This window comes from Nicotiana tomentosiformis, chromosome 9 (assembly GCF_000390325.3).
Source record: "Nicotiana tomentosiformis chromosome 9, ASM39032v3, whole genome shotgun sequence".
Taxonomy (NCBI): Eukaryota; Viridiplantae; Streptophyta; class Magnoliopsida; order Solanales; family Solanaceae; genus Nicotiana; species Nicotiana tomentosiformis.
Window position 1 is genome coordinate 35,277,160 of NC_090820.1, and position 23,239 is coordinate 35,300,398.

The following is a 23,239-nucleotide window of genomic DNA, read 5'->3' on the forward strand; positions in this document are numbered from 1 at the left end:
ACGTCATCCCGAGGCATAGTGGTGAGCTGCCTTTCTGAGCCGTTCTGCAGCTACCAGTGTCTCTTCTTATATTTATATTCTGTCTATTCCATTTCAGACAATATTTAGAGTTTTGTATAATCTAGTAGATACTCATACACTTATGACATCAGGTCTTGACACACACATTGGTAGAATTTGGTATTTTATTATTTTTCCTGGATTCAAAGTTTAATCAATATATGTTTAATTTATTAGTTGGCTTGCCTAGCTGTAGTGTTGGGCGTCATCACGATCTATAGGTAAAATTGGGTCGTGACACATTCACATGCTTCTCCGTGGCTTCAAGGTGAAATTTGAAAATAATGGATTGATAAACTTCAATTAACTTTAAAAAATTTAAATACAATTTAAAATCTATTATCTTAAATTTTGTAATATTTTATATTTAGAATATTATTTGGGGTAATTAATTTATAAAAACGGTTAAAGATATTGTTAAAGATTTTGATCAATAAATTTCAATTTACTAAATAACAGATGTTTGATTTAAGGTGAATGACAAACGTGATTGTAGTTTTAGCATGATTGTACGTGAAATTGGTCATACTGAAGTGTTATACCAAAATTTTTCCAAGTTAACTGGGTAATTAGTTTTTGAGTGATGTATATATATTATATGACTGTTTCTCAAGGTAAAAAAATTAATCGTACTCGGTATTTATGCATATTCAATAAATACATGGCATATATCTTCATAAATATATTTTATACTAAATTATAATTACTTAAAATATATTATTATTTTTAACACTTAATCTTAGTTTGGTTTGAAATAAAACCGAATACAAGTTTGTTTTTGCTGTTTCTTAGTAACTTTATTTTAGTTCACACTTAAAATAAGTGTGAACTCACATTTTAAAACTCTAATTTGAATAAAATAATTTTATATTTGTAATTTAATTTATTTATATAGTAGTAATTTTTTTGCTTTGTTTTTGGTATACATATACACGAAATCCACGGCAACAAATGCACCACGTAGATTACGAGATTACTTCCCGCCACTGTATTTCTCCCGCCTAAATCAGACCGTCACTATATAAGTAAAGTCGGTAACCCACATTTCAATGCAAAAACCAAACCACTTTCCCAATTTCCGACCCATTTGATAACCAACCCGAATAAATCAGAAATTGGAATGGCGCCGGAGAAAATGACAGAGTACGAGCGGCGGAGGCTTGAGAATATAAAGCGCAATGAAGAAATGCTCGCCTCCCTTAAGATTCAGTCCCGACTTTCTCAACTTTCCGCCGTCACCAAGCGTCCAAAGTAATATCTCTTCTCTTTGTTCTAAATCTGTATTTCTGGGGTGTGCTAGTTGAATAATTTTATCCTACTAAGTGTGACTCTTTTCTTAATCAACTTACTATTGAAATTTTTACTGGCATGTTTTCTTTTTCTTGTACTTTGAAAGGGAAAAAGTTGTCAACTTGTATAGTACTGTAAGCTTTATTCTGGGTCTCTCTCTCTGTGTATGTGTGTGTGTGTGTGTGTGTGTCTATTCGTATATAAAAATAATACTGTGTGTCTATTCGTATATAATAGTAAGTGTAAGATGGTATCTTTTCGAGACAAGAGGAAAAAGTTTCCAACTTTTATTGAAAAGGGGTGGGGGCATTGAACTGGATTGAAGGAAGACAATATTCATGTTTGTTTGTATGATTCTATATCTGTTAGAGTAGTCTATATGCTGTTCCGGTGCAATTTATGTGGTTCTTTAACCCTTCTGAATGAGGTATAGGGAAGTATGTGTATAATAATAACTCTTCTTATCTTTGTATTAATGCATATGTCAAATGAGTGTGTTTTTATTCGCGTGCGCAAGTAAATTAGCCATTTTGTTCGACGTGGCAGAGCTCAAAGTAAATCATATCAGGCGAGTCCACAGAAGAAACAGAGGTCTAAATCACCAGTTGTGTTGCGGCGGTCTCTCAGGACTCAAGGTATGGCACCGGATTCTTCTACAGCTGGTGGGCTAAAAGATGATTTTGATGATCTTCCAAGTAGGATATCACCTAACAAGAGCTCACAACCCACAACCAAAAAGTCGCCTCGAGAACCTACACCAATAAGTATGAGGGATGCATATAGTGGCGACTTTGATGTCTCAAATCAGAAGTTGATTGAAACAATTAAGGGTTTCTCTCGCACAATTGACGATGCAAATGAGGGCGTGGATCAAGATACTGTTTTAGGTGACTGGACAGAGAAAAGAAAGGCCTCTGGTACAGTTCATTTGGAATCACTGAGATTGGAACCAGACAACATAGCACGGGTTGTGCCAGGAAGAATATTAAATGTGCGGTTTTTCCCCACCAACAATGTCCGAATGGTTGCTGTAGGGAACAAATTTGGCAATATAGGTTTCTGGAATGTTGATGCTCCACAAGAGGATGGAGATGGGATTTATTTGTACCATGCTCATTCAGGGCCAGTTTCAGGAATAATTATGAACCCTTTTTCTGTGTCAAAGGTATGGTTAATTTGCATTTCAAGAGTGATAAACTTCTACTAATCTTGGAATTTTCTAACTTGGACAGCCATTTCTTTCCAGATACAGTAATTAGAACATATGTGCTCGAAAAAGCAGATTTACCTTTGTTTCTTATATTGACCTTTTCTTTCTTATAGCTAGGCATAGCGCCTTCATGTTAAAAGGAAACTTGTAGAGGGCCAAAGTGTTTTGGTGGAAATGCATACTGTAAAAAAGCAAACTGACTTATAAAATTACTTAGGTGTTTAATTTGTCTTTATTACCTTTACAAGTTTATGATTGTATTCCATGGTGTGGTTTATGCAATGATGCATTTTACTGTCTTGCATTCATTACTTGCATTATGCTAGGCAGGGCTTCTTTCAATGCTAACCAGTACCCTTAAGAGGATAAATATGGAAAAGGATTCTTGACTACTAGGCATTTTGGTTTTACAGGTCTGGATAAGCTGTAATGAGTGAAGAACAGATCTAGATATGTCTTTTTAAGTTACACTTTCTTTTTCTTTTGCAGATGTTCACTTCTTGCTATGATGGATTTATCAGGATGATGGATATTGAAAAGGAAATGTTTGATTTAGTATATTTGAGCGAGCATTCCATATTTTCCATATCACAGCGGCCACATGATATGAAATCTATATATTATGGCGAAGGCAGTGGAGAACTTGGTATTTGGGATCTCAGGGCAGGAAAATCTTCAGCATCGTGGAATCTGCATGACGAAAGGATTAACACAATAGATTTTACCTCAGAAAACTGTAATATTATGGCGACAAGTTCTACAGATGGTAGTGCATGCATTTGGGATTTGAGAAAAGTTAGTGCACATAAACCAAAATCTTTGCAAACTGTCTTCCACAAAAGAGCTGTGCACTCGGCTTACTTCTCACCTTCTGGAAGGTTTCTTGCCACAACAAGGTACTTTAAGCCATAATTATAAATTATATTGTGGATGGTGTGAGAAAATTGAAAGCTTAGCATTCAATATATCTTAATTTCTCCGATGTTAGCATGGCTAATTCTTTTTCTTTTTCTTTTTCTTTCGGTTCGTGCAGTATTGATGATAAAGTTGGTTTGTTGAGTGGCGCTAATTATGAAGATACATCTATGATCTCTCATTATAACCACACAAACAGATGGATTTCCTCATTCAGGTATAGCTAGTCCCTTAATTGCCAATTTAACATTTTCTTCTATCTTATGAATTTCATAACCATCTCCTCTATGCATTAAATGTTGTTGTTTTTTAATTTTGAAAATGCAGAAGCTATCGTTCATATTTATTCTAGTTTCTTTTTTAGCTTTGTGTGAAGTTGAGATAATTTGTGAGAAGCTATATAAGTTCTTGGCCTTTGAGCATCTAGTTTATGGGACAGAATTAGTACAAGCTTATTCTTTTTTTTTGTTGAGATAATACCTTGTGTTTAATTGCATAGGTTCGCATCAGTCCCTTGTATATGACCTGCTTGTAGCGGGATTCTTTTTTTTACAGAAGACCGTAAATACAAGTAACAGTATCTTTTGAGGGACAAGACTGAAGCAACAGACTTCCTGAACTTACTGAAATGATGAAAGCACATTCTTTACCTCAAACTCTATAAAGAAGTAATTATTTTCTGAGCTTTACGTAGAAGCATGTTATTTGACAGCTTCTATAACATGCTTTAAGCTTGAACCATGTACATTTCCGATTTGAGTATCTGACTACAAGCCTAAGCACATTTGACTCTCATAGATAAGTTTTGTTCTTTACTCCTGATTCTTCACCCCCCCCCCCCCCGGGTATTTGACTACATGCCAGCTTGGTTCTCTATCTATGACCAACGAGGGCTACTTTTGATCTTTCCTCCCGATCTTTTATTCAGACTATGCTGTCTTTGACATTAACCATGAGAGGATTGTTGAGTCACAAAATATTAAGTTCCACTTGATTGGTACTTTCTTGTTCTTTTTTCTTTTGGATATTGCTAAATGAGGTAGGGGCTGTGGGAGTGGAACCATAAGAAGCTTAAAAGAGTCTAATTGTCATTGGCCTAAGAGCTCGTTGCCTGTTTGTCTTGCTTTTTTTCTTCTCTGTTTCCATCTTGTCATACTTTAAGTGGTAAGGTACTTTCGTATACATGTGTTGTTAGTTAGTGGGTGCGAGTCAAGAGATCTAGGGCATATTTCTGCTGACGAAGGATAAGAATGTGCCCCTGCCGATACACTGCCATACCAAGAAAGTAGTGGAGAAGGCCCAAGTCTTTCATATTTTCATGAGCATGTAGGAACGAAAGAAGAGCAAGTATTCCCTGTTGTTCTTTTTGCCGTTCTACTTTCCAAGTGTTGGATTGCTATAAACATTATAGTTGGGACTCCAATGGACTTATGTTTAATGGTTAAGGTGCATGTAGCTAACTAGAACAGATGTACATTTATTTACTTTATTCCGAATAGAGCAGATGTTTACTCGTAATCTGTTACATTTTGTGTTGGTTAGATAGGCAGTTGGCTGTGTGCATATTTCCAGAAGTTAATGTGGCTATTATTTACATTCAACTTCTCACTTATGCATGCTTGGACATCATAGACTAACAATATTTCTATGTGCACTTGGGGAAGCAGAGGAATATGGGGTTGGGATGATTCCTACATATACATTGGCAATATGCAAAGAGGAGTCGATGTCATCTCAGTAGCTGACAAGAAACTTGATTTTACCTTACGAAGCGAACACATGACTGCTATTCCATGCCGGTTTGATGCACACCAGGAAAAAGTTGGAATGCTCGCAGGGGCTACAAGCGGTGGGCAGATCTATATCTGGACAGCATCTTAAGTTGGTGTCTATGGATCCTAATTCCTAGCAAACTTGTGATAATGGAGGCTGAGCTGCATTTACCAATCAGGCTAATGTGAATTTTGTGCAAGGACAAGGAATCTTTTATCTGCAGGTTTTTGTGTATCTTGTTGTAGTTCACATTGGTAGCTTTTCATTGTTTCTATATGGTTTTTAATCTATAACCAATTCGGTATCCCATTTCAACATTGGTTATTATTTCTTGGTTTGCAATTATTCAAGCTCATGAGTCATGTGTGGAATGTTCTCTACAGCGATGCCCTTCATCAATTCACTAAAAAATGTAGGAAATTATTTTGACTAAAGAACTTGTCATATATCTAATGAGATGAAATTTGTAGAATTTTTATTTTGCTATGTGAGAAACGATATAGTAGAGATTGGGGAGCACACGAAAATTTGTATACCAGTATATTATTGTTCTCTTTCGATTAGAAGAATTCGAACTAGGAAAATGTTGAAAAGGCAATATATCACAAATTTTCATTGAATTTTTCTGATACTAATTTTTTTTTTTTCTGATTCTACTTTTTTTTTACATTACTGTCTCTTTAAACGAAAAGAAAAGAAAACGAAGGAAAAATGATATTTTGATTTCTTCTGCTTTTCCCCCTTTTTCCTTTTTTCTTCCTCTTTTTCTCAAAATGAAGCCCATATCTTTTCATAGATTGTTCAAAGGCGTTTATACCAAAAATACAAGTTCGAAAGCGTCAGTATATTACAATATTTTTCATATACAGTATCTCTTTTTACAAATCATTATTATTAAAAAATAAGGAGATAATTTTATTGTTGCTCAAAGGTACCATTCATTGTTATTATTTATACTCAAATATTTTTTTGTTAAAAATAAAAAAACAATAGGTTTGTTAATTAATTATGATTTTTAAATTTTCGCCATTCAGTTAATTTTATTAAAAGTTTTGAATAGTTATTGTCTAAAGTTACAGCTAAGATTAGATGTTTTGAGGTAAAAAACAATCATTCTTTTTTAAAGTAGACGATCGTTGACGTTTGGTTGGACTTTTCTTCTTATTTCAAGTATCTCGTCCATGAGTCAAAAGTGTTCTATTTATAGTTAATTTATAGTTACAAAGGTTCATCCTAAAATATAGATACATATGAATACAAGTTATTCATGTATGTGATGTAAAAATTAAATGGACAGCCACTTTAGGTCATTGTATTCATAACATTTCTCATAATTTTATGGTTGTAAACTTTTTCAGATTTTCAAACTTTAACAAAGAAATTTTTTTCCCCACATTGAAGCTCTGATTAATTCGATTCATGTTGCGTAATGCTCTTTAAAAGCTCCATATTTAAGGCGGCAAGATGTATGCATTTCACTATAAACCTTAATGGTAAAAAGAAAAAAGAAATTCAAACTTTGAAAGAAAAAACTGAAAAATAACATTTTTATAATTGATAGATTTGGGGTCTATTCGATTTAGAAAGGAAGTGTTCCTTACAATTAGAATCAAGAATCAAACACGAATCTTTAGCTATATTTGAAGTCAGCGCTAGGCCAAATCGAACTATGGCACTGAGCAAAGCTGAAAAACTACCCCAAGAAATCATAGTTGACATACTATCCCGTCTTCCTGCAAAGTCCATAGGTCAATTCAGGTGTATATCAAAGCAGTGGTGCTCTCTTCTATCAGACCCCCAATTCATCTCAGCTCACCTCACTATAAATTCCCACAAAGAAGAAGAAAACCTCATTCTTGTTTCTGATTCTCACTCTCTTCACACTATCACTTTTAACCACGACCCCCAAAATGGAACAATCGATGCCATTTCAAGAAAGCTTAATTTTCAGCAACTTGAAGACAACTGGGTAAGTGTTGCTGGCTCATGTAGTGGCTTGGTCTTGGGGGTAAATGATGAGGAAATCAAATTTTTGATCAACCCCACAACCTTAGAGTACTTTGAAATTCCAAAATTTAATTTGGCTCTTCCTGTGCCTGGTAGTTTTAGCATGTATGGTTTAGGGTATGATGTTGTTAGTGATGATTATAAGGTGGTTACTCTTTCTTATTACGATACGGATAATGAATATGAGCCAGATATCGATTATACTTTTGTGGATGTTTACTATGTGAGAAAGGATATTTGGAGGAGACTTGAGAGTTCTCCTTATGATCATGCAGTTCCTCAACTTGCTTCTGGTGTTTTGGTAAATGGGGCTTTGCATTGGTTAGCTAGTAGTAAAACTTTCGGTTATTCATCAGTAATTGTTGCTTTTGATTTAAGTGATGATAAATTCTTGGAGGTGCCAGCACCTACTACTCTTGATAAAGGTAATTTTGTGTTTAATAAGCTTGTGGATCTTAGAGGGTGTCTTTGTATGTTCACTAATACACATGAGGATGAAATTGATGTTTGGATGATGAAAGACTATGGGGTTGAGGCGTCTTGGACCAAATTTGTAGTTAAAGGACCGGACTCGGTGACTGATCTGATACCATTGTGTTTCATGAGTGAGGATGATGTTTTACTAGATGCGGATGGAAAGTTGATTGTCTACAGTATGAGAGAGGATCGGTGGAGGAATATGATGGTTGATGGGATTCCTACCATGTGTGAGAATGCCGGAACTGCAATCTTTAGGGAGAGTCTTGCTTCGCCTACATTTGGCTAAGGAGCTCAGAGTTACTATATTTCTTGATGCACTATTCTGAGATGATGTTGCGTACAGGTATTAAATGATTTTTTCACAATTTCTTATTCAGTTTTTATTATATCTTGTACTGTTAATTTGGTCCTATATTTGATTCCTTAAAAATGAATTGTATTGACATGGTAATTCTTTGGTCCTCATAGAGTTTAGTGGTGGTAATTCGTCCTGCTTGAAGAAAATATATAATGATTAATTGTATTACAGGAAAAAGAAAAGCTAGGCTCATTACAGATTGGTGGTGCTTTAAAGGAAAAAAGAATAATTCAAGTTTGAGTATATGCATTCTAGAATGGAATAGTTGTAGTTGTTTATACTCTTCTTCGAATCACGAGTAAATCTCAAATGAACTCATGTAAAATAATTGCCCGCCATTTCTGTGCATAATAATTTTAAGCAATCCGAGGATAAAACTGGCTGCTATCTAGCTGCTCTGAAGTCTGAACTACAGAAAAAACAGTTATTATGTTGTGTACCTCCTTTATTGTATCACTTGATGCAATCTTGGAGATTGTCCAAATGCCGTTGTCCGTTCTAAATGAAAGGAATCATTCAAGGTCGTGATGCAGGGCATAACTTATAGTCACCGGCTTTCGTCGTGCCACTAGGCATTTGATTAAGACATTGCACAATGATCTAAACACTTTGTCGCATCTCGTCCATACGGATGTAGTAACACCCAATTGTGTTGCCTTTCCAAGTCTTGCCGGTGTTACATGTAGGTCGTCATGTACCTTGAGATGGCCGTCTCCTCCCCCCTTCCAGTGGGGAACCCTCTCCCCTGTCTCCGTTTTACTGCGTCCCCGCCCGTCCTCTAGGCACCCCCAACTAGAGATGAAGTTCGAGAACCTAAACAACTCAGTTGAGAAGAGCTCCCTGACTGGTTCAAGCGAAGGTCATGATTAATAGGCCATTCCCTCCCAATCTATCTTTTGATTCAAGATCTATGACTACAAAGACTTTGGAGATAGATATTGGGTAGTACTCATAGCTTAAGAAGGCAACCATAAACATGGGCTGAGGCGGACCCAGGATATGAGCACGGCGGGGCACCATTATATACTAATCACTAGCGATAAAATTCGGCGTGCAACTCTTTGAAAACTTAATGATTTTGATGACTTATCATCCAAGTATAAACAAAAGAAGTTCTAAAGAAAATGAAAGCACCAAACAGAAAGAGAGATTTCTTCGCAAACTAGATGCTATAGGAAAGGAAGGTGTTTGATTAAGCATGTTTCACACTTTAAAATTTCTAGTTTATCAATAAAAAAGGGGGTTAGTGATCAAATGGGCATTCAAACTTTAAATTATCTCAAACTTACTCAAGAAATCAAGATTAATGGTATGTTAATAGTCAAAGAACGTAAGAAGAGTCTCAAACTCTTAGTTGCCATTGTCGAGTCGGAGTCAAAGTGATTGTTGAAGAAGGTTCTGGCAGAAGAATTTATATTTTTCTATTTGTGGAGCGATAAGCTGCAATTTGGGCGTTTTAATTATAAGGGAGGGATTTGAAAAAGAAAAATTAATTAAGTTGACTATTATGTGTTAGTACTAAACTATATTTTTTGATAAGGTAAAGGTTTTATTGATAAAAGTACCAAGATGGTACATAAGATTACACCAGGATCAGACAACACCTATAATAACATACTATCAGTTACAAGTTGCTTAACACATCCAAAAACTCCATATATTAATCTAGACTTTCAACAAAACATTTCTTACACCAAAAAAATAGATTTTGAAGACAAGTATTTTTTATTCTAGCAATGTTATTCCTCTTGTCCTCAAAGCAAACATTGTTCCTTTCTTACCAGATGGTCCAGAAAATGCATAGAGGGATGGTCCACCATAGTTGCTTCTGATTCCTTGATACCTTCTGCCCTTGCCAGCTGACCAGTAAAGATCTTATGTCTGGAGGCATAGTCCACGAAACACCACACAGATTCAAAAAAAGCTCCCAGCACTGTTTAGCAATTTTACAATGGATAAATAGATGATTAACAGTTTCCAACCCTTCTTCACATAAGTAGCATCTGTTACTTAGGCAGAATCCCCTTTTTTGTAAATTATCTTGAGTTAAATTGGCTTCTCTAGTAGCAACCCACCCAAAACAAGCCACTTTAATAGGTGCTTTGGTTCTCCATAACATTTTCCATGGCCAATTAGATTCATATTGATCATTTTGTTCCTGGAGAAGATTATAACAGCTTTTGATAGAATATCGCAAATCATTGCTTGCTGTCCAAACCATAAGATCCTCCTTGTCTTCCTCCATCGCTAAACTATAATTGAATTAAAAAAAAGATAAATGTAAAAAATAAAGCAATTTGCTATTAACCTTATAAAAAAAATATAAAAAAATAAAGCAATTTGCTATTAAGGAAGGGAACTTGTGCGTCCAACGTAACCACTTCTCCTGTCAGCCTTTTTGTGTTTGGGGGCACAAGCAAAATATTTAAGGGTTCCATATATATATGTACAAATATATATAACATATATATACAAGGTTTTGGCCGAGGCTAACGAGGTCCCGTGACCCCTCAACCCACAACGTAGTTCTGCCTCTGAACATGGGCAACTTGCTGGTTACTGGTTCAGCTTATTTTCTATCTTCACTAAGACCATAAGATACAAAATTTCTAAGAAGCTCCTATGAACTCTTGATGCGAAAAGATTGTTACGTTTTGGTTGTTATTTATTTGTTTGTCCTCTTTTTCTTATGGATTATACCACTGCATTTTCTTTGCCTAGTAGTAACTATTTCAGCAGTATTATGAAGGATAATGTGCCTTGTAAATTTTAAGAAACATTGCTGTTTTTCATATTTATTCTCAATTTTCTCAAGTTTTCTGTCCTGTTATAAAATATAATCTATGGACAGGCTAAAGAATCTTCCCACCTCCCTAATCCCGCTCCCCTTCCAAAAATGGAAAAGAACTAAAGGGCAGCCCAACACACTAAGCTCCCGCTATGCGCGGGGTGAAGGGAAGGGTCGTACCACAAGAATCTATTATACACAGCCTTACCTTGCATTTCTGCAATAGGTTATTTCCACGACTCGAACCTGTGACCTCCTGGTTACATGGCAACAACTTTACCAGCTACGCCAAGGCTCCCCTTCAAAAACGGAAAAGAGATTTCATTAATTGAAGAATAGATTGTATATGGTGCAGAGTAGCATTTCATGGATTTACGTCTTATTGTAATGCGATTAATGCCAAATTGACACTGTTCTGATGCTTGCACAGGAATTAATCTACTTCTTGAACATTTTCCCGGTGCCTATGAAATGGAATGTCAAGAGAACTGCATGTTTTCAAGAAGCATGGATCTTTATATATTTATAACCCAATGGTGCTACTCGGTAAACTATGATGGGAGAGTTTTTGATGGACACTTGCACTTTGATTTGTACGTTGCCGTTATGTAAAGACATCACTGTTGCAGTGCTAGGAGAAAGGGGGCCTTTTGAGCAAATCCACTAATGTGATTTTGTTTGTTGAGAGTTTATATCTCAGTTGAGTTTCTCAACTTTCAGGTGAATAGATCATATAGATGATCTGACTAACTATTCTATTTGCCCATATAACAAGAGGGTATACATTAAGTTTGTATAATATTCTAGCTTTGCCTTCTATTAGCATATACAAGAAACACTGTGCTTATACTGTCCTTTCAGTATGTGGCTGGAAATATAGTACAAATTTGCCTATCAGTATCACCGCTAAAATATGGTTGAACAACTAAAGCTGGCACAATCTATCGAGTCAAAAGTTGCCCATTCAATTGGCTAGATGATCGATGCTGAGCATTTTAATGACATCCAATGATAGAACATGAACATGAAATAAATGAAGTTACCTACATAAGGGGGGGGGGGGGGGGTATGATTTACTTCATCAACTTACTAGAGATTGGAATCGTTTATATGCATAACCCCAAGTAGCAAGAAACCTATGCAGTTAAAAGTAATTAAGTGAAAACCAGTCTAGCGGGTGTAAATAGATTTATAATGTCGCATGACTAGGTAAAGTTCTCTAACTATTTTATCTAATAACGTCTTTGCTTTACCATTTTTCAAATTTTGATTATAACCGATCTCAAGGGTGTGTTTGATAGGAAGAAAAATATTTTTCATGGAAAATGAGTGATATTATCACTTATTTTCCCTTGTTTGGTTGGTGAGTGAAAAACTTTTTTCAAAAAATATTTTTTTGTGTTTGGTTAGAGAGTAAAAAAATATATTTTAGGAAAATAATTTTTTATGCTACTCTACTCATCCCCTTCCCTGAATTCTCCATATTTCATGTGCAACTTTTTTCAAAAAATATTTTTTTGTGTTTGGTTAGAGAGTAAAAAAATATATTTTAGAAAAATAATTTTTTATGCTACTCTACTCATCCCCTTCCCTGAATTCTCCATATTTCATGTGCAACTTTTTTCAAAAAATATTTTTAAAAAAAAAAAACTAACATTTTCAGGATTGTATTTTCTTCAAGAATTTAATTATTCTTCTAAACATTCACACAAACCCAAAGGAACTAATGTGCTGCTTTACTTTGTTTTTACACAAAACCAACGTTGAAATTTGTGCTCCATAACTAAAAAGAAAATACTCTTTTTTTGGTTGAAAATAAAGTACTCTTTCTACAACATGAAAATAAAGTACTTATTTTATTGAAATAAAATAAAATACTTTTTCTACATCATGAAAAGAAAATACTGATTTTGTTGAAATGAAGGAAAATACTTTTTCTACATCATGAAAAAAATACTCTTTTTGTTGAAATGAAAGAAAATACTTTTTACTATATCATTTTGTTGAAATCAAAGAAAATACGTTTTCTACATCATGAAAAAAAAGTACTTTTTTTTTGTTAAAATAAAAAAAAAAATCTTTTTTATATCATAAAAAAAAATACTCATTTGTTGAAATGAAAAAAAAGTATTCTATCCATATTTCTATTTAGGGTGCAAGTGGGGCTGTAAATATGGAGTGGGGTGGATAGGTGGGGTTGGGGGTTGGTGGGATGGGGAATAGATTGGGGAAGGTTGAAAGTATTTTGGAAAATGTTTTTCCTTCTCTTGATAGGGAAAATATTTTTCTCCAATTGGAGAAAAATATTTTCATCCAATTGGAGGAAAATGAGTTCGCGAGGAAAATATTTTCCAAAACATTTAAACCAATCAAACATGGAAAAATTGAAAAAATATTTCCCTCCATACCAAACACACCCCAAGTTTCCATTCATAATTTTTTTAGAACATCATCATATATATATATATATATATATATATATATATATATATATATATATATATATATATATATATACACTATATTATAAGCGAAAAGCTCTTTAGTGTAAAGTTAATTTACTAAAATATCTTTCAAAAGTTAAACGACTAATTTACCCTCTATCTAAAAGTAAAATTACCTCCCATTAAATGATTAATTTGAGCTCTTGCTGCTTAAATGGAAGAGCTTTTCATCTTCTCATAATTACTCCCAACCTTTTGATATGTCAAGTATGTCGTGTAGCCTTTTCATGTAATGTGTGAATTTTATCTTACTCTTTATTAGTAATAAATTGTAGCTTTTTCAGCGTACTGTTACGTCCTTAGTTGTTAATTAAGTACACGTGCTACACGTGATAACTCGCTCACCATCTTGCACAACTTGCTTACGTTCTTGCTATGCCAAGTCAGTCTTACCACACTCAAGATCGCTAAGAGAATGGTAGAATGAACACAAGAGAATTGTTAAAGAATATTTTGTATTAGAGAGAACTTGAATTGTTTGCTTGATAAATTACAAATGAATGACCCCCTTTATATACTAGTCTCCTAGGGGTTAGAGTGTAAATATTAATTGTTACACAAGTTCTTAATATTTACAAGATAAGTGCTTTTTCTAGAATTTTCTACAAACCTAGAAGATTCCAAGGACTTTCCTAGTAAATCCATAAGCATTTAGGATCTTCCAATACTTCTCTACAATCTTCTCACAAATATTAGCTTTCCTCCTATGTAAGCTTCCACATGGTATTAATATATGCCAAATGGTAACTATATGGCACGGTGACATGGCGGGTGATCACGTTACCTTCTCTTATTAATTCCCATTGATCAATTCTTTTTCTCATTCTTTTTCAGAAATTTCACTGCAGTTCTTAGAGTCTCTTCAAATTATTAAAGCCCCTTTGAATCATTTCTCTCATAGATCCATTTTTTTTGGTTCTTTAGCTTCCGAGTTTCTCCCATTCCGGATTGACAAGAGATTCTGTTTCCAGTTCAGCAAGTTAGATTCTTTTTCAATTAGTTTAAGATTCAATTTTATGTGATTTTTTCATAACTTTTGCTAATGAGTGAGAGTATTTGTGTTGTTTTTAGGTATTTTGGAGAAAGATTTTGGAAGAATTCATCACCAGTAGTTTAATATATATGATGTGTTTGTCTCCTCTTCTTCTTCTTCTTCTTTCTTCTTCTTCTTCTTCTTCTCTTCTTTAATTCCTTCTGTTGGATTTTTGGTTTTATGCTTTTTGTTTGTTACATATTTTTCGTATTTGGGATTTTGCGTATTTTTTGACTTAATTGGATGAATGAATTGAACATCTTTTTGTGAATTTTTGCAAATTGATTTTTGCAAATAACCTCATCCAAATATTTGTTCGGTTTATTTGGATGTCTCCTCATACCCGCCATAATCAATTCCACCGAAATACAAGATTAACACTACCATTACTGGTATGAGAGAAAAAATACTCGATTGCCTACTAACCTTGTCATATCCCGCCTAATTACCTCATCCAAATACTTGTTCCGTTTATTTGGATGTCTCCTCATACCCACCATAATCAATCCCACCGAAATACAAGATTAACACTACCATTACTGGTATGAGAGAAAAGATGCTCGATTGCCTACTAACCTTGTCATATCCCGCCTAATTACCTCATCCAAATACTTGTTCGGTTTATTTGGATGTCTCCTCATACCAACCATAATCAATCCCACCGAAATACAAGATTAACACTACCATTACTGGTATGAGAAAAAAGATGCTCGATTGCCTACTAACCTTGTCATGTCCCGCCTAATTACCACATCCAAATACTTGTTCGGTTTAATTCTATATCTCCTCATACCCACAATTATCAATCTCACTGGGGCATCAGACATTTCAATTCACACGTTCGAACCATCTCAGCCTCCATTGTGACATATTTAGATAAGACAAAAAATACATTTGACCCAAATATTAACGGAGGCGAATTTGAACCATTTGTGAAAGAACAATGGAGAATTTGACCCTTTTCCCAGACTTCCTCTGAAATTTGAAATCAGCTCCAGAGCAAAGACGTATAGAAAATACCCTAGTCAAAGATATCTCTCCTCCAAATCCAACTATGGCGATGAGCAAAGCTGCAAAACTACCCGAAGAAATCATAATTGACATACTTTCCCTCCTACCTGCAAAGTTTATAGGCCAATATAGGTGCGTGTCAAAGCAGTGGTGTAACCTTCTCTCAGACCCACAATTCATCAAATCTCACCAAACCATCCATGCCCATAAAGGAGAAGAGAAACTCATCTATGTCTCTTGGTATCGCGAACTTCAAACTATCACGTTTAACCACAACCCCCAAAATGGAATCGATATCATCTCAAGGACGCTTAATTTGCAGCAGCTTTCAAACAGCTGGGTAAGTGTTGCTGGCTCATGCAATGGCTTGGTCTTGGTGATTAAGAGGGAAGAGGCTAAATATTTGATCAACCCCACTACCTTAGAGTACCATAGAATTCCAAATTTTGATTTGGCTCTTCCTGTGCCAGGTAGCTGTAGCATGTATGGTTTTGGGTACGATACTCTTAGCGATGATTATAAGGTGGTAACTCTTTCTTATTATGATTCATTTGATGAAAATGATCCTGCAATTACGGAGACTTTTGTGGATATTTACTCTCTGAGAAAGGGTCTTTGGAAGAGACTTGAGAGTTCTCCTTATGATCATCCACTTAGTGACCGTGCTTCTGGGGTTTTGGTGAATGGGGTTTTGCATTGGTTGGCCTGTAAAACTTCTCAGTATTCATTTGTAATTGCTGCTTTTCATTTAAGTGATGAGAAATTCTTGGAGGTAGCAGGACCTACTGGTCTTGGTAGTAATTACTCACTGTGTAATCTTGTGGTTCTTAGAGGTTGTCTTTGTATATTCACCAGTATAGGTAAAGACATGGACACAGTTACATTTTGGATGATGAAAGAGTATGGGGTTAAGGAGTCTTGGACCAAATTTACGATTACAGAACCGAATTTAGATAGATTTATGTGTACACTATTGTGTTCAGTGACTGATGATGATGTTCTATTGGATGTTGAAGAAGAGTTGGTTGTATACAATATGAAAGAGAATCAACGTAGGGATCTGATGGTTGATGCATCTCCTATTATGTATGAAGCTCGAACCTTTATGGATAGTCTTGTCTCTCCTTACTTTAGCCAGGGAAACTGAGGTCTAATGTATTGTTTGATGCGCGAGATGATGCTGTATACAGGTATTACGAGAACATTTTCCGCTGTATTATCCACCTTTATCCTCTTTCTCCATTAGATTATTCAAAAGCGGTTGTATTTCAACAGTACTATCAAGGATGCACCTTTAGCCAACTAAGTTGCCTTTCTAAGGAGTATTGCCAGTCTTTCTAAGGAGTATTGCCAGTTTTTTATTTTTCTCAAGCTGCTATCATGTTACAAATTAGTCTATAAACGTATAGGATGTAGCCTAAAGTGTAAATTACAACATTTCATGGCTTTACATCAGTTTATTGTAATGCTGCATAATACCTTTCATCAATTTGCCGTAACAGGATATCAACTCGTATCGACCAATCAAATTTGTTGAATAGTTAGTAATCATCTAGATTCTTATATTGATAAATCAAATTCACATTGTTCTGATGCATGCACAGGAATTAAACTGCTTCCTCTTAGTTCAAGCTGTTTCTTAAAGATTGTTCATTATTCACTGTTTGAGGCCTCCAGAAAGAAGGCATTCTTTTGCATTGCACTTCCTCATGTCTTGGTTCATTGTCATTTTGACGTCGTAGAGAATTGAGAATTCAAAGATTTGTTAATTATTTGAAGTGAAATGTCATTGTAAATTCAGTACCTTACAACGAAAACAATGTAAAAAACTAAGGTCACTTTTGGATATGAGAACTTTGTTGAGGGTAGTATGTCTTAATTTTCCGCAAGGGATGTGATGGATAGAATATTTGGATGTGAGAATTCTTGTCTTAATGTTGCGTGTATATAGCTTTTTGTCTTTTGTTCATTGCTTTTGGCATTTTTCTATGCTTCATGTCAGATTATATATTAGGACATATTTGTCTAAAGAAGAGTTGAGTCAAGTCATTGCTTCTTGGTACTGTCATAAATTAAATTACTTTTACCTGAAAAAAAAAAGAGAATTGAGTCGAGTCGTTCATCTCTTTTTCCAGGTCTAAGTCCTTTAGAATCTTGCCATTTTATGCTTGAGTGGGTTCAAGACCCATTTTAGTTGAGCACTTAGCAAACTAGTTATGTTGAGATAAATGCTGAATTCACAGATAGGTTCCAAAAAGTGTTAAATGAACAAAAAATCCCACAATATTTGAGGACAGATAACACAAAATATATTACAACTCATGAGCTGAAAGGAAGTACCTCTTTTTCCCTGATAAGGTAATATTTGTACCAAGCTGGTAGAAAAGAAAACAGAATTCATGCAAAGACCAACCAGACAAGCTGCTACTCTTTCCTTCCTAACAACTCTAAAAAATCCATGTATTGGTCCAGGCTAACTAATAGATTGCGTTTACACCAGAAAATAATGATAATGCAAACATATATTTTTGACTCTAGAAATATGAAATCTATGCCCTTCAAAGCAAGCTTTGTTCCTCTCCATCCATAAGGTCCAGAAGATGCAAAGTGGGATGGTCCTCCATATGTGCTTCAGCCTTTGGAAACCCTTTGATACTGCCAACTTTCTAATAATCCCCTTACATCTTTAGGCATTAGTCATTACCAATAAGATACCACACATGTTCAGAAAAAAATTCCCAACAGTGTTTAGAGAATTTGCAATGAAGGAATAGATGATCAACTGTTTCCTGATCTTCCTCACATAAGTAGCATCTATTGCACAGAGAAAAAACCCTCTTCTGTAAGTTATTTTGAGTTAGACATGCTCTCTAGGCTGCAGTCCTTCCCAAACATGCTACCTTAACTGGAGCTTTTGTTTTCCAAATCATCTTCCAATGCCAAATATCATCCCAATGACCTAACTCCTCTAACAACATGCTGTAACAACTTTTAACTGAGAATAATTTATCTTTACTAGCTGTCCAAATCAAGGAATCCACCTGACTTTGATTGATCTGGACTGAGTTCACCTGCTAGAGTATCTGATAAAAATCCTCTAGTTCCCAATCACTCAAATTTCTTCTAAAATCTATCTGCCACTAAATTATAAACTTCAGAGACTGACAGGAACTGCCACTAAAAACATCCAAAACAGGACTGAAAACTAGCACTTGCTTAAGAAACAACCAACATATGAAGTTCTTTTCACTTGTCTTTGGAAAGAGCGCCCTCATTATCGCTCTAGCAATTGGCAATTTTTCATAGAATTTAATCAAGCCCACAACCGTAGAGTACCGTAGAATTCCAATTTTTCATTTTGATCTTCCCATTCCTGGTAGCTATAACATGTCTGGTCTAGGCTATGATTTTGCTAGTGATGATTATAAGGTGGTTACTCTTTCTTTTTATTATACTGATATTGAGCATGAAAATTTGGACACTTTTATGGATATCTAAAAGAATGGGTGTATGGAGGAGATCTCAGAGTTTAACTTATGACCATGAAGTTCCTTTCCGCTATTCTGTGATTTTGGTAAATGTTGCTTTGCATTGGTTGACTAGAAAAACTCCTAATCATTCATATATAATTGTTGCTTTTAATTTAATTGATGAGAAATTATTGGATTTGCCATTACCTACTACTCTTGATAAAGGTAATTATGCGTGGATTAAGTTTGTGGGTCTTAGAGGTTGTCTTTGTATGTTCGCTTGGACGCAATAAATCAACATTGATATCTGAATGATGAGAGAGTATCCAGTCCTCGACCAGATTTAAGATTACAGGACCTAATATAGATTATGGTATGAGTCTTTGCCGTCCCTTGTGTTTAACGAGTGATGATGATGTTGTATTGGATGTGTATGGAGACAAGTTGATTGTCTACAATGCGAAAGAGGATCAATGGAGGTATATGAATAACTACTATGTTTGAAGGAACTAGAACCTTCATGGGAAGTCTTGTCTCTCCTACGTTTGACAAGGACATTGAAGGTTACTTCATTACTTGATGCAAAATTCTGAGATGATGTTGTATTCAGGTATTACCCAGACATTTTCACGATCTCTCATTCATTTGGTGTATTTTATTTAATTTGGTCCCCGTATTTAATTCGATAATAAACCCCATAGAGTATCGTGAATGGTAATTCTTTCCTCATAAAGCCTAAATTGCGTGGACTCTTCATTTGTGGTGTTGCACCCGTGTCGACACGACGCCGACACTAGTATGGGTGTGGGATACGTTCCGGATCTGGTCAATCAACATTGAGTACTTTGACCACAAACTACTTAGAAATTAGAGATAAGATTTGGCATTTTGATTTCTCAAGACAAAAGCTACTGTAGATTTCTAGATGATTACCTACAACTTGAGAACAAAAGATTGAGTTATTGCACTCTACAAGCTAATATAAGTTTTCAACATAATGTTTCATATTTAGGCATATTTTTGTAGCTTTACTTTTAGATATTGCCAAGTCCGCACCCGTATCTGTACCCCTAAATCTTAAATTTAGATCATGAAGGATCCGACCTCTAGATCCGCACCCATATTGGATACCCGCACCCGAGTCCAAGCAACTTAGCATAGAGCTTTGTGATGGTAATTCTTATGTCCTGAAGAAAATATACAATGATTGGCTCATTGGTTGTATCATATAAAAATGGAAATGCTTGGAATTGTAACTTGCTTCAATTCAACATCATAGAATGGGGGCTATTTAAGGGGAAAGAATAGTTCAATTTTGAGCACATGCAGTCTTGAAAAGTAATAGTTTTAGACGTTTTGACTCTTCTTTGAATCATGATTAACTCATTTAAAATTATTGTTGGCCACTCTGTTGGATACTGTTTTAAGCAATACCGACGGTAAAACTGTGATCTAGCTGCTCTAGAAACTCAAAAAAAAAAAATTAAAAAGTTAAGTTGTCTACCTTCTTGATTGTATAATTGTCAAGATCTATCACTACAAAGACTCTAAGATAGATATTGGTAGCTGTCTACCTCCTTGATTATAATTGTCGAGATCTATCACTACAAAGACTCTTAAAATAGATATTGGTAGCTATCTACCTTCTTGATTATAATTGTTAAGATCTATTACTACAAAGACTCTTAAGATAGATATTGGTAGCTGTCTACCTCCTTGATTATAATTGTCAAGATCTATCACTACAAAGACTCTTAAGATGGATATTGGTAAGCCGTTTACCTCCTTGATTGTTATTTGTCAAGATCTATCACTAAAGAGACTCTTAAAATAGATCTATTGGGTAGTATCACAGCTTAAGAAGCTAACCACCCTGCTGGTTAGTTATTCATCGTATTTTCTATTACAATAAAGACTCTCAAGATAGATATCTGTGTTAACAATACATTGATAAGAGTAACTAACAATGAGAAAAGGCCTTCAAGAATCTAAGGCATAACAATCCCTATGTTATTATTACACAATCCATATATTTATATTGTAATTTATGTATAACTAGCCTGTAAACCTAAGGACCCTTTGGATTCATTGATTCAAGAACATACCCTAGTTTAACAAATCCACTTCAGGATTATCCTAGTAGTTTCTCCTCTAAATCCAACTATATGGCAATGAGCAAAGCTGAAATCGCACCCCAAGAAATTATAACTTACTTGCCGACTGCCTGCAAAGTTCATCTGCCAATATAGCTTCGTGTCAACTGGGTAAGTGTTGCTCTCTCATGTTATGGCTTGGTCTTTGTGGTGAATAACAAAACTATTAATGTTTTAATCAAACCCACAACCTTAAAGCACCATACGGTTCCAAACTTTCATTTGGCTCTTCCTCTTCCTGTGCCTCGTAACTTAGCCACAACTTTGTAGAAGCTTCCTACTAGGCCAATTGGTCTAAAAAATCTTTCAACTCCCTGGCTGCCTTCCTTTTGGGGATAAGAGCAATGATGTAGCCTTAAAACTCTATTCAAACTTCTCTTGTTTATGAAATACTAAATCGCCTTCAGAATATCTTCTTCACAATTGACCAACATTTTTGGAAGAAACCCATGGTGTATCCACCTCGGCCTGGAGCTTTATCCCAGGCACACTGGTTAATGACATCAAGTACTTCCTCATCTTTAAACATTCTCGGGTTTTAGTGTTAACTTTTTAATTTTCTTTCTGTAGTGATTTTTGAATTTGGTCCCCATATTTGATTCACTAAAATGATTGCTACTGACCCATAGAGTCTTGTGAACCTGAAGAAGATACAGTGATTAATTCATCAGAAAATATACAGTGGTAAACTGTATTACGTAAAAGGAGTCACACATGCATATCATACTTGAATTGGTGTCAATTCAGCAATATAGGATGCTGCTGCTTTAAGGAAGAAAAATAGTGAACTTTGAGCATATGCAGTCTTGAAAGAAAGTTTTAAATGTTTAGGCTCTTCTCTGAATCATAAGCTAATCTCTCAGAGTGAACTCAACTTGAATTATTTTCGGTTCATCTTCTGTGCTTTACATTTTAAGCAATGTGAGGGTAAACTATTATGTAGCTGCTCTAAATTCTGGAAAAGAGTTTATATCATCTATCTCCTTGATTATGAATACCGAGACTCTAAAGATCGAGATTTGGCAGTACTTATCGCTTAAGAAGGTAACTATAGACGGAGCGAATGCTTACTGGACTCTTCATGCAGAAATATCAGGTTTTAATTTATTTGCTACAGTAGGAGTGGATTGTTGGTAGTAGTATCCACCTTTGTCATCTTTCTCCTCAAGATTATTCAAAAGCTGTTGTTTTTGGCTTTGTTTAGGACTATAGGGAAAACTATGCTTGCAATTCTAAGTATCAAAGATGCACCTTTAGCCAAATCATTGGCCTTTTTAATCCAATAAAAGTAATATTTAAACTACAAAAACTCATTGTTACAAGGCAAGGATAATTTAAACCATTGAAGAGAAACTCCCAAATTTGTGAGTCTTTCGTGAACCTTGAACCTGTTCTTCTTTTCTCTCTTTTTGTTTCAGCCTGTCATCAAAGTAACATAAACTTGCAAGGAAACTAGCACTATCAAGTGAAAAAATTACCTGAGTCTGGCATAAAAAGGGTTTATAATGAACTCTTAATCAAGCTTATCATACATCGATTTCTTGTAATGCCACTTAATACCAAATTGATTTTGTTACTGTTGCTTGCACAGGAATTAATCTGCTTCCATGGACATGTTCTGGTGCTTCTATTGATTGGAATGTTGTGTATGTGCAGAGGCCGGAATCTCTATATACTTTAATCCCAAGGGTGTTACTCTTTCATTATGCTGTTGCAACCGTTACAATTTCAAAACTGAAGACAAATCACCATGATAGAAGAAGAGTATTCGAGGAAAACTTGCACTTATGATTTGTATCTGGTATAGTACACAAAAGCAGTACTACAGAAAAGAGAAGTCCCCTTTTGAGAAAACCCCTCATACTTGAGTTTTGTTTTGTTGACTGTCTATATCTCAGTTGAGTTTCTCGACATTAGATGAGTAGATGATCTAAGTATTTGCATACTCATTTGACAAGAGGTGTTTTAATGTTTCCAAACATGTTAAAGCAGCAACATTGTCCTTTGTGTGGCAGTATCAAAATTTCTAGCTCTGTTGTATGTTTTATTGCTTATCAGATATAACTGTGCTCTGGCTTTAGTTTCACTGTTTCTTGAGCCGAGAGTCTACCGGAAACAACCTGTCTATCTTTGTAAGGTAATGGTAAGGTCTGCGTACACACTACCCTCCCCACACCCCACTTGTGG

The 23,239-nt window shown here is 35.1% G+C and overlaps 3 protein-coding genes across 8 annotated transcripts; all 3 read left to right on the forward strand.

Moving 5' to 3' along the window:
* The first annotated feature begins 1,096 nt into the window (after positions 1 to 1,096).
* On the forward strand, positions 1,097 to 5,567 carry LOC104120496 (uncharacterized). The gene is made up of 5 exons (XM_009632265.4): positions 1,097 to 1,311; positions 1,897 to 2,515; positions 3,050 to 3,456; positions 3,594 to 3,692; positions 5,143 to 5,567. Exons 1-5 carry the CDS (start codon positions 1,181 to 1,183, stop codon positions 5,354 to 5,356), a joined length of 1,470 nt encoding a protein of 489 aa, XP_009630560.1. The 5' UTR covers positions 1,097 to 1,180; the 3' UTR covers positions 5,357 to 5,567.
* A 1,224-nt stretch (positions 5,568 to 6,791) lies between these two features.
* LOC104120495 (F-box/kelch-repeat protein At3g06240-like) lies at positions 6,792 to 11,778 on the forward strand. Its single transcript, XM_009632264.4, has 2 exons — positions 6,792 to 8,078; positions 11,312 to 11,778. Exon 1 carries the CDS (start codon positions 6,918 to 6,920, stop codon positions 8,019 to 8,021), a length of 1,104 nt encoding a protein of 367 aa, XP_009630559.1. The 5' UTR covers positions 6,792 to 6,917; the 3' UTR covers positions 8,022 to 8,078; positions 11,312 to 11,778.
* A 2,413-nt stretch (positions 11,779 to 14,191) lies between these two features.
* On the forward strand, positions 14,192 to 23,097 carry LOC104120494 (F-box/kelch-repeat protein At3g06240-like). Of its 6 annotated transcripts, none has more exons than XR_011411285.1 (3): positions 14,192 to 16,619; positions 19,125 to 19,509; positions 22,644 to 23,097. XR_011411285.1 is itself a non-coding variant. In XM_009632261.4 (2 exons), exon 1 carries the CDS (start codon positions 15,473 to 15,475, stop codon positions 16,574 to 16,576), a length of 1,104 nt encoding a protein of 367 aa, XP_009630556.1. In that variant the 5' UTR covers positions 14,193 to 15,472; the 3' UTR covers positions 16,577 to 16,619; positions 22,644 to 23,097. The 6 variants fall into 6 exon arrangements, 2 of the variants coding, with proteins under 2 accessions (XP_009630556.1, XP_009630557.1); XR_011411284.1 differs by having other exon boundaries at positions 14,193 to 14,364; positions 14,457 to 19,509; XR_691674.4 differs by having other exon boundaries at positions 14,193 to 19,509.
* The last annotated feature ends 142 nt before the right edge of the window (positions 23,098 to 23,239 follow it).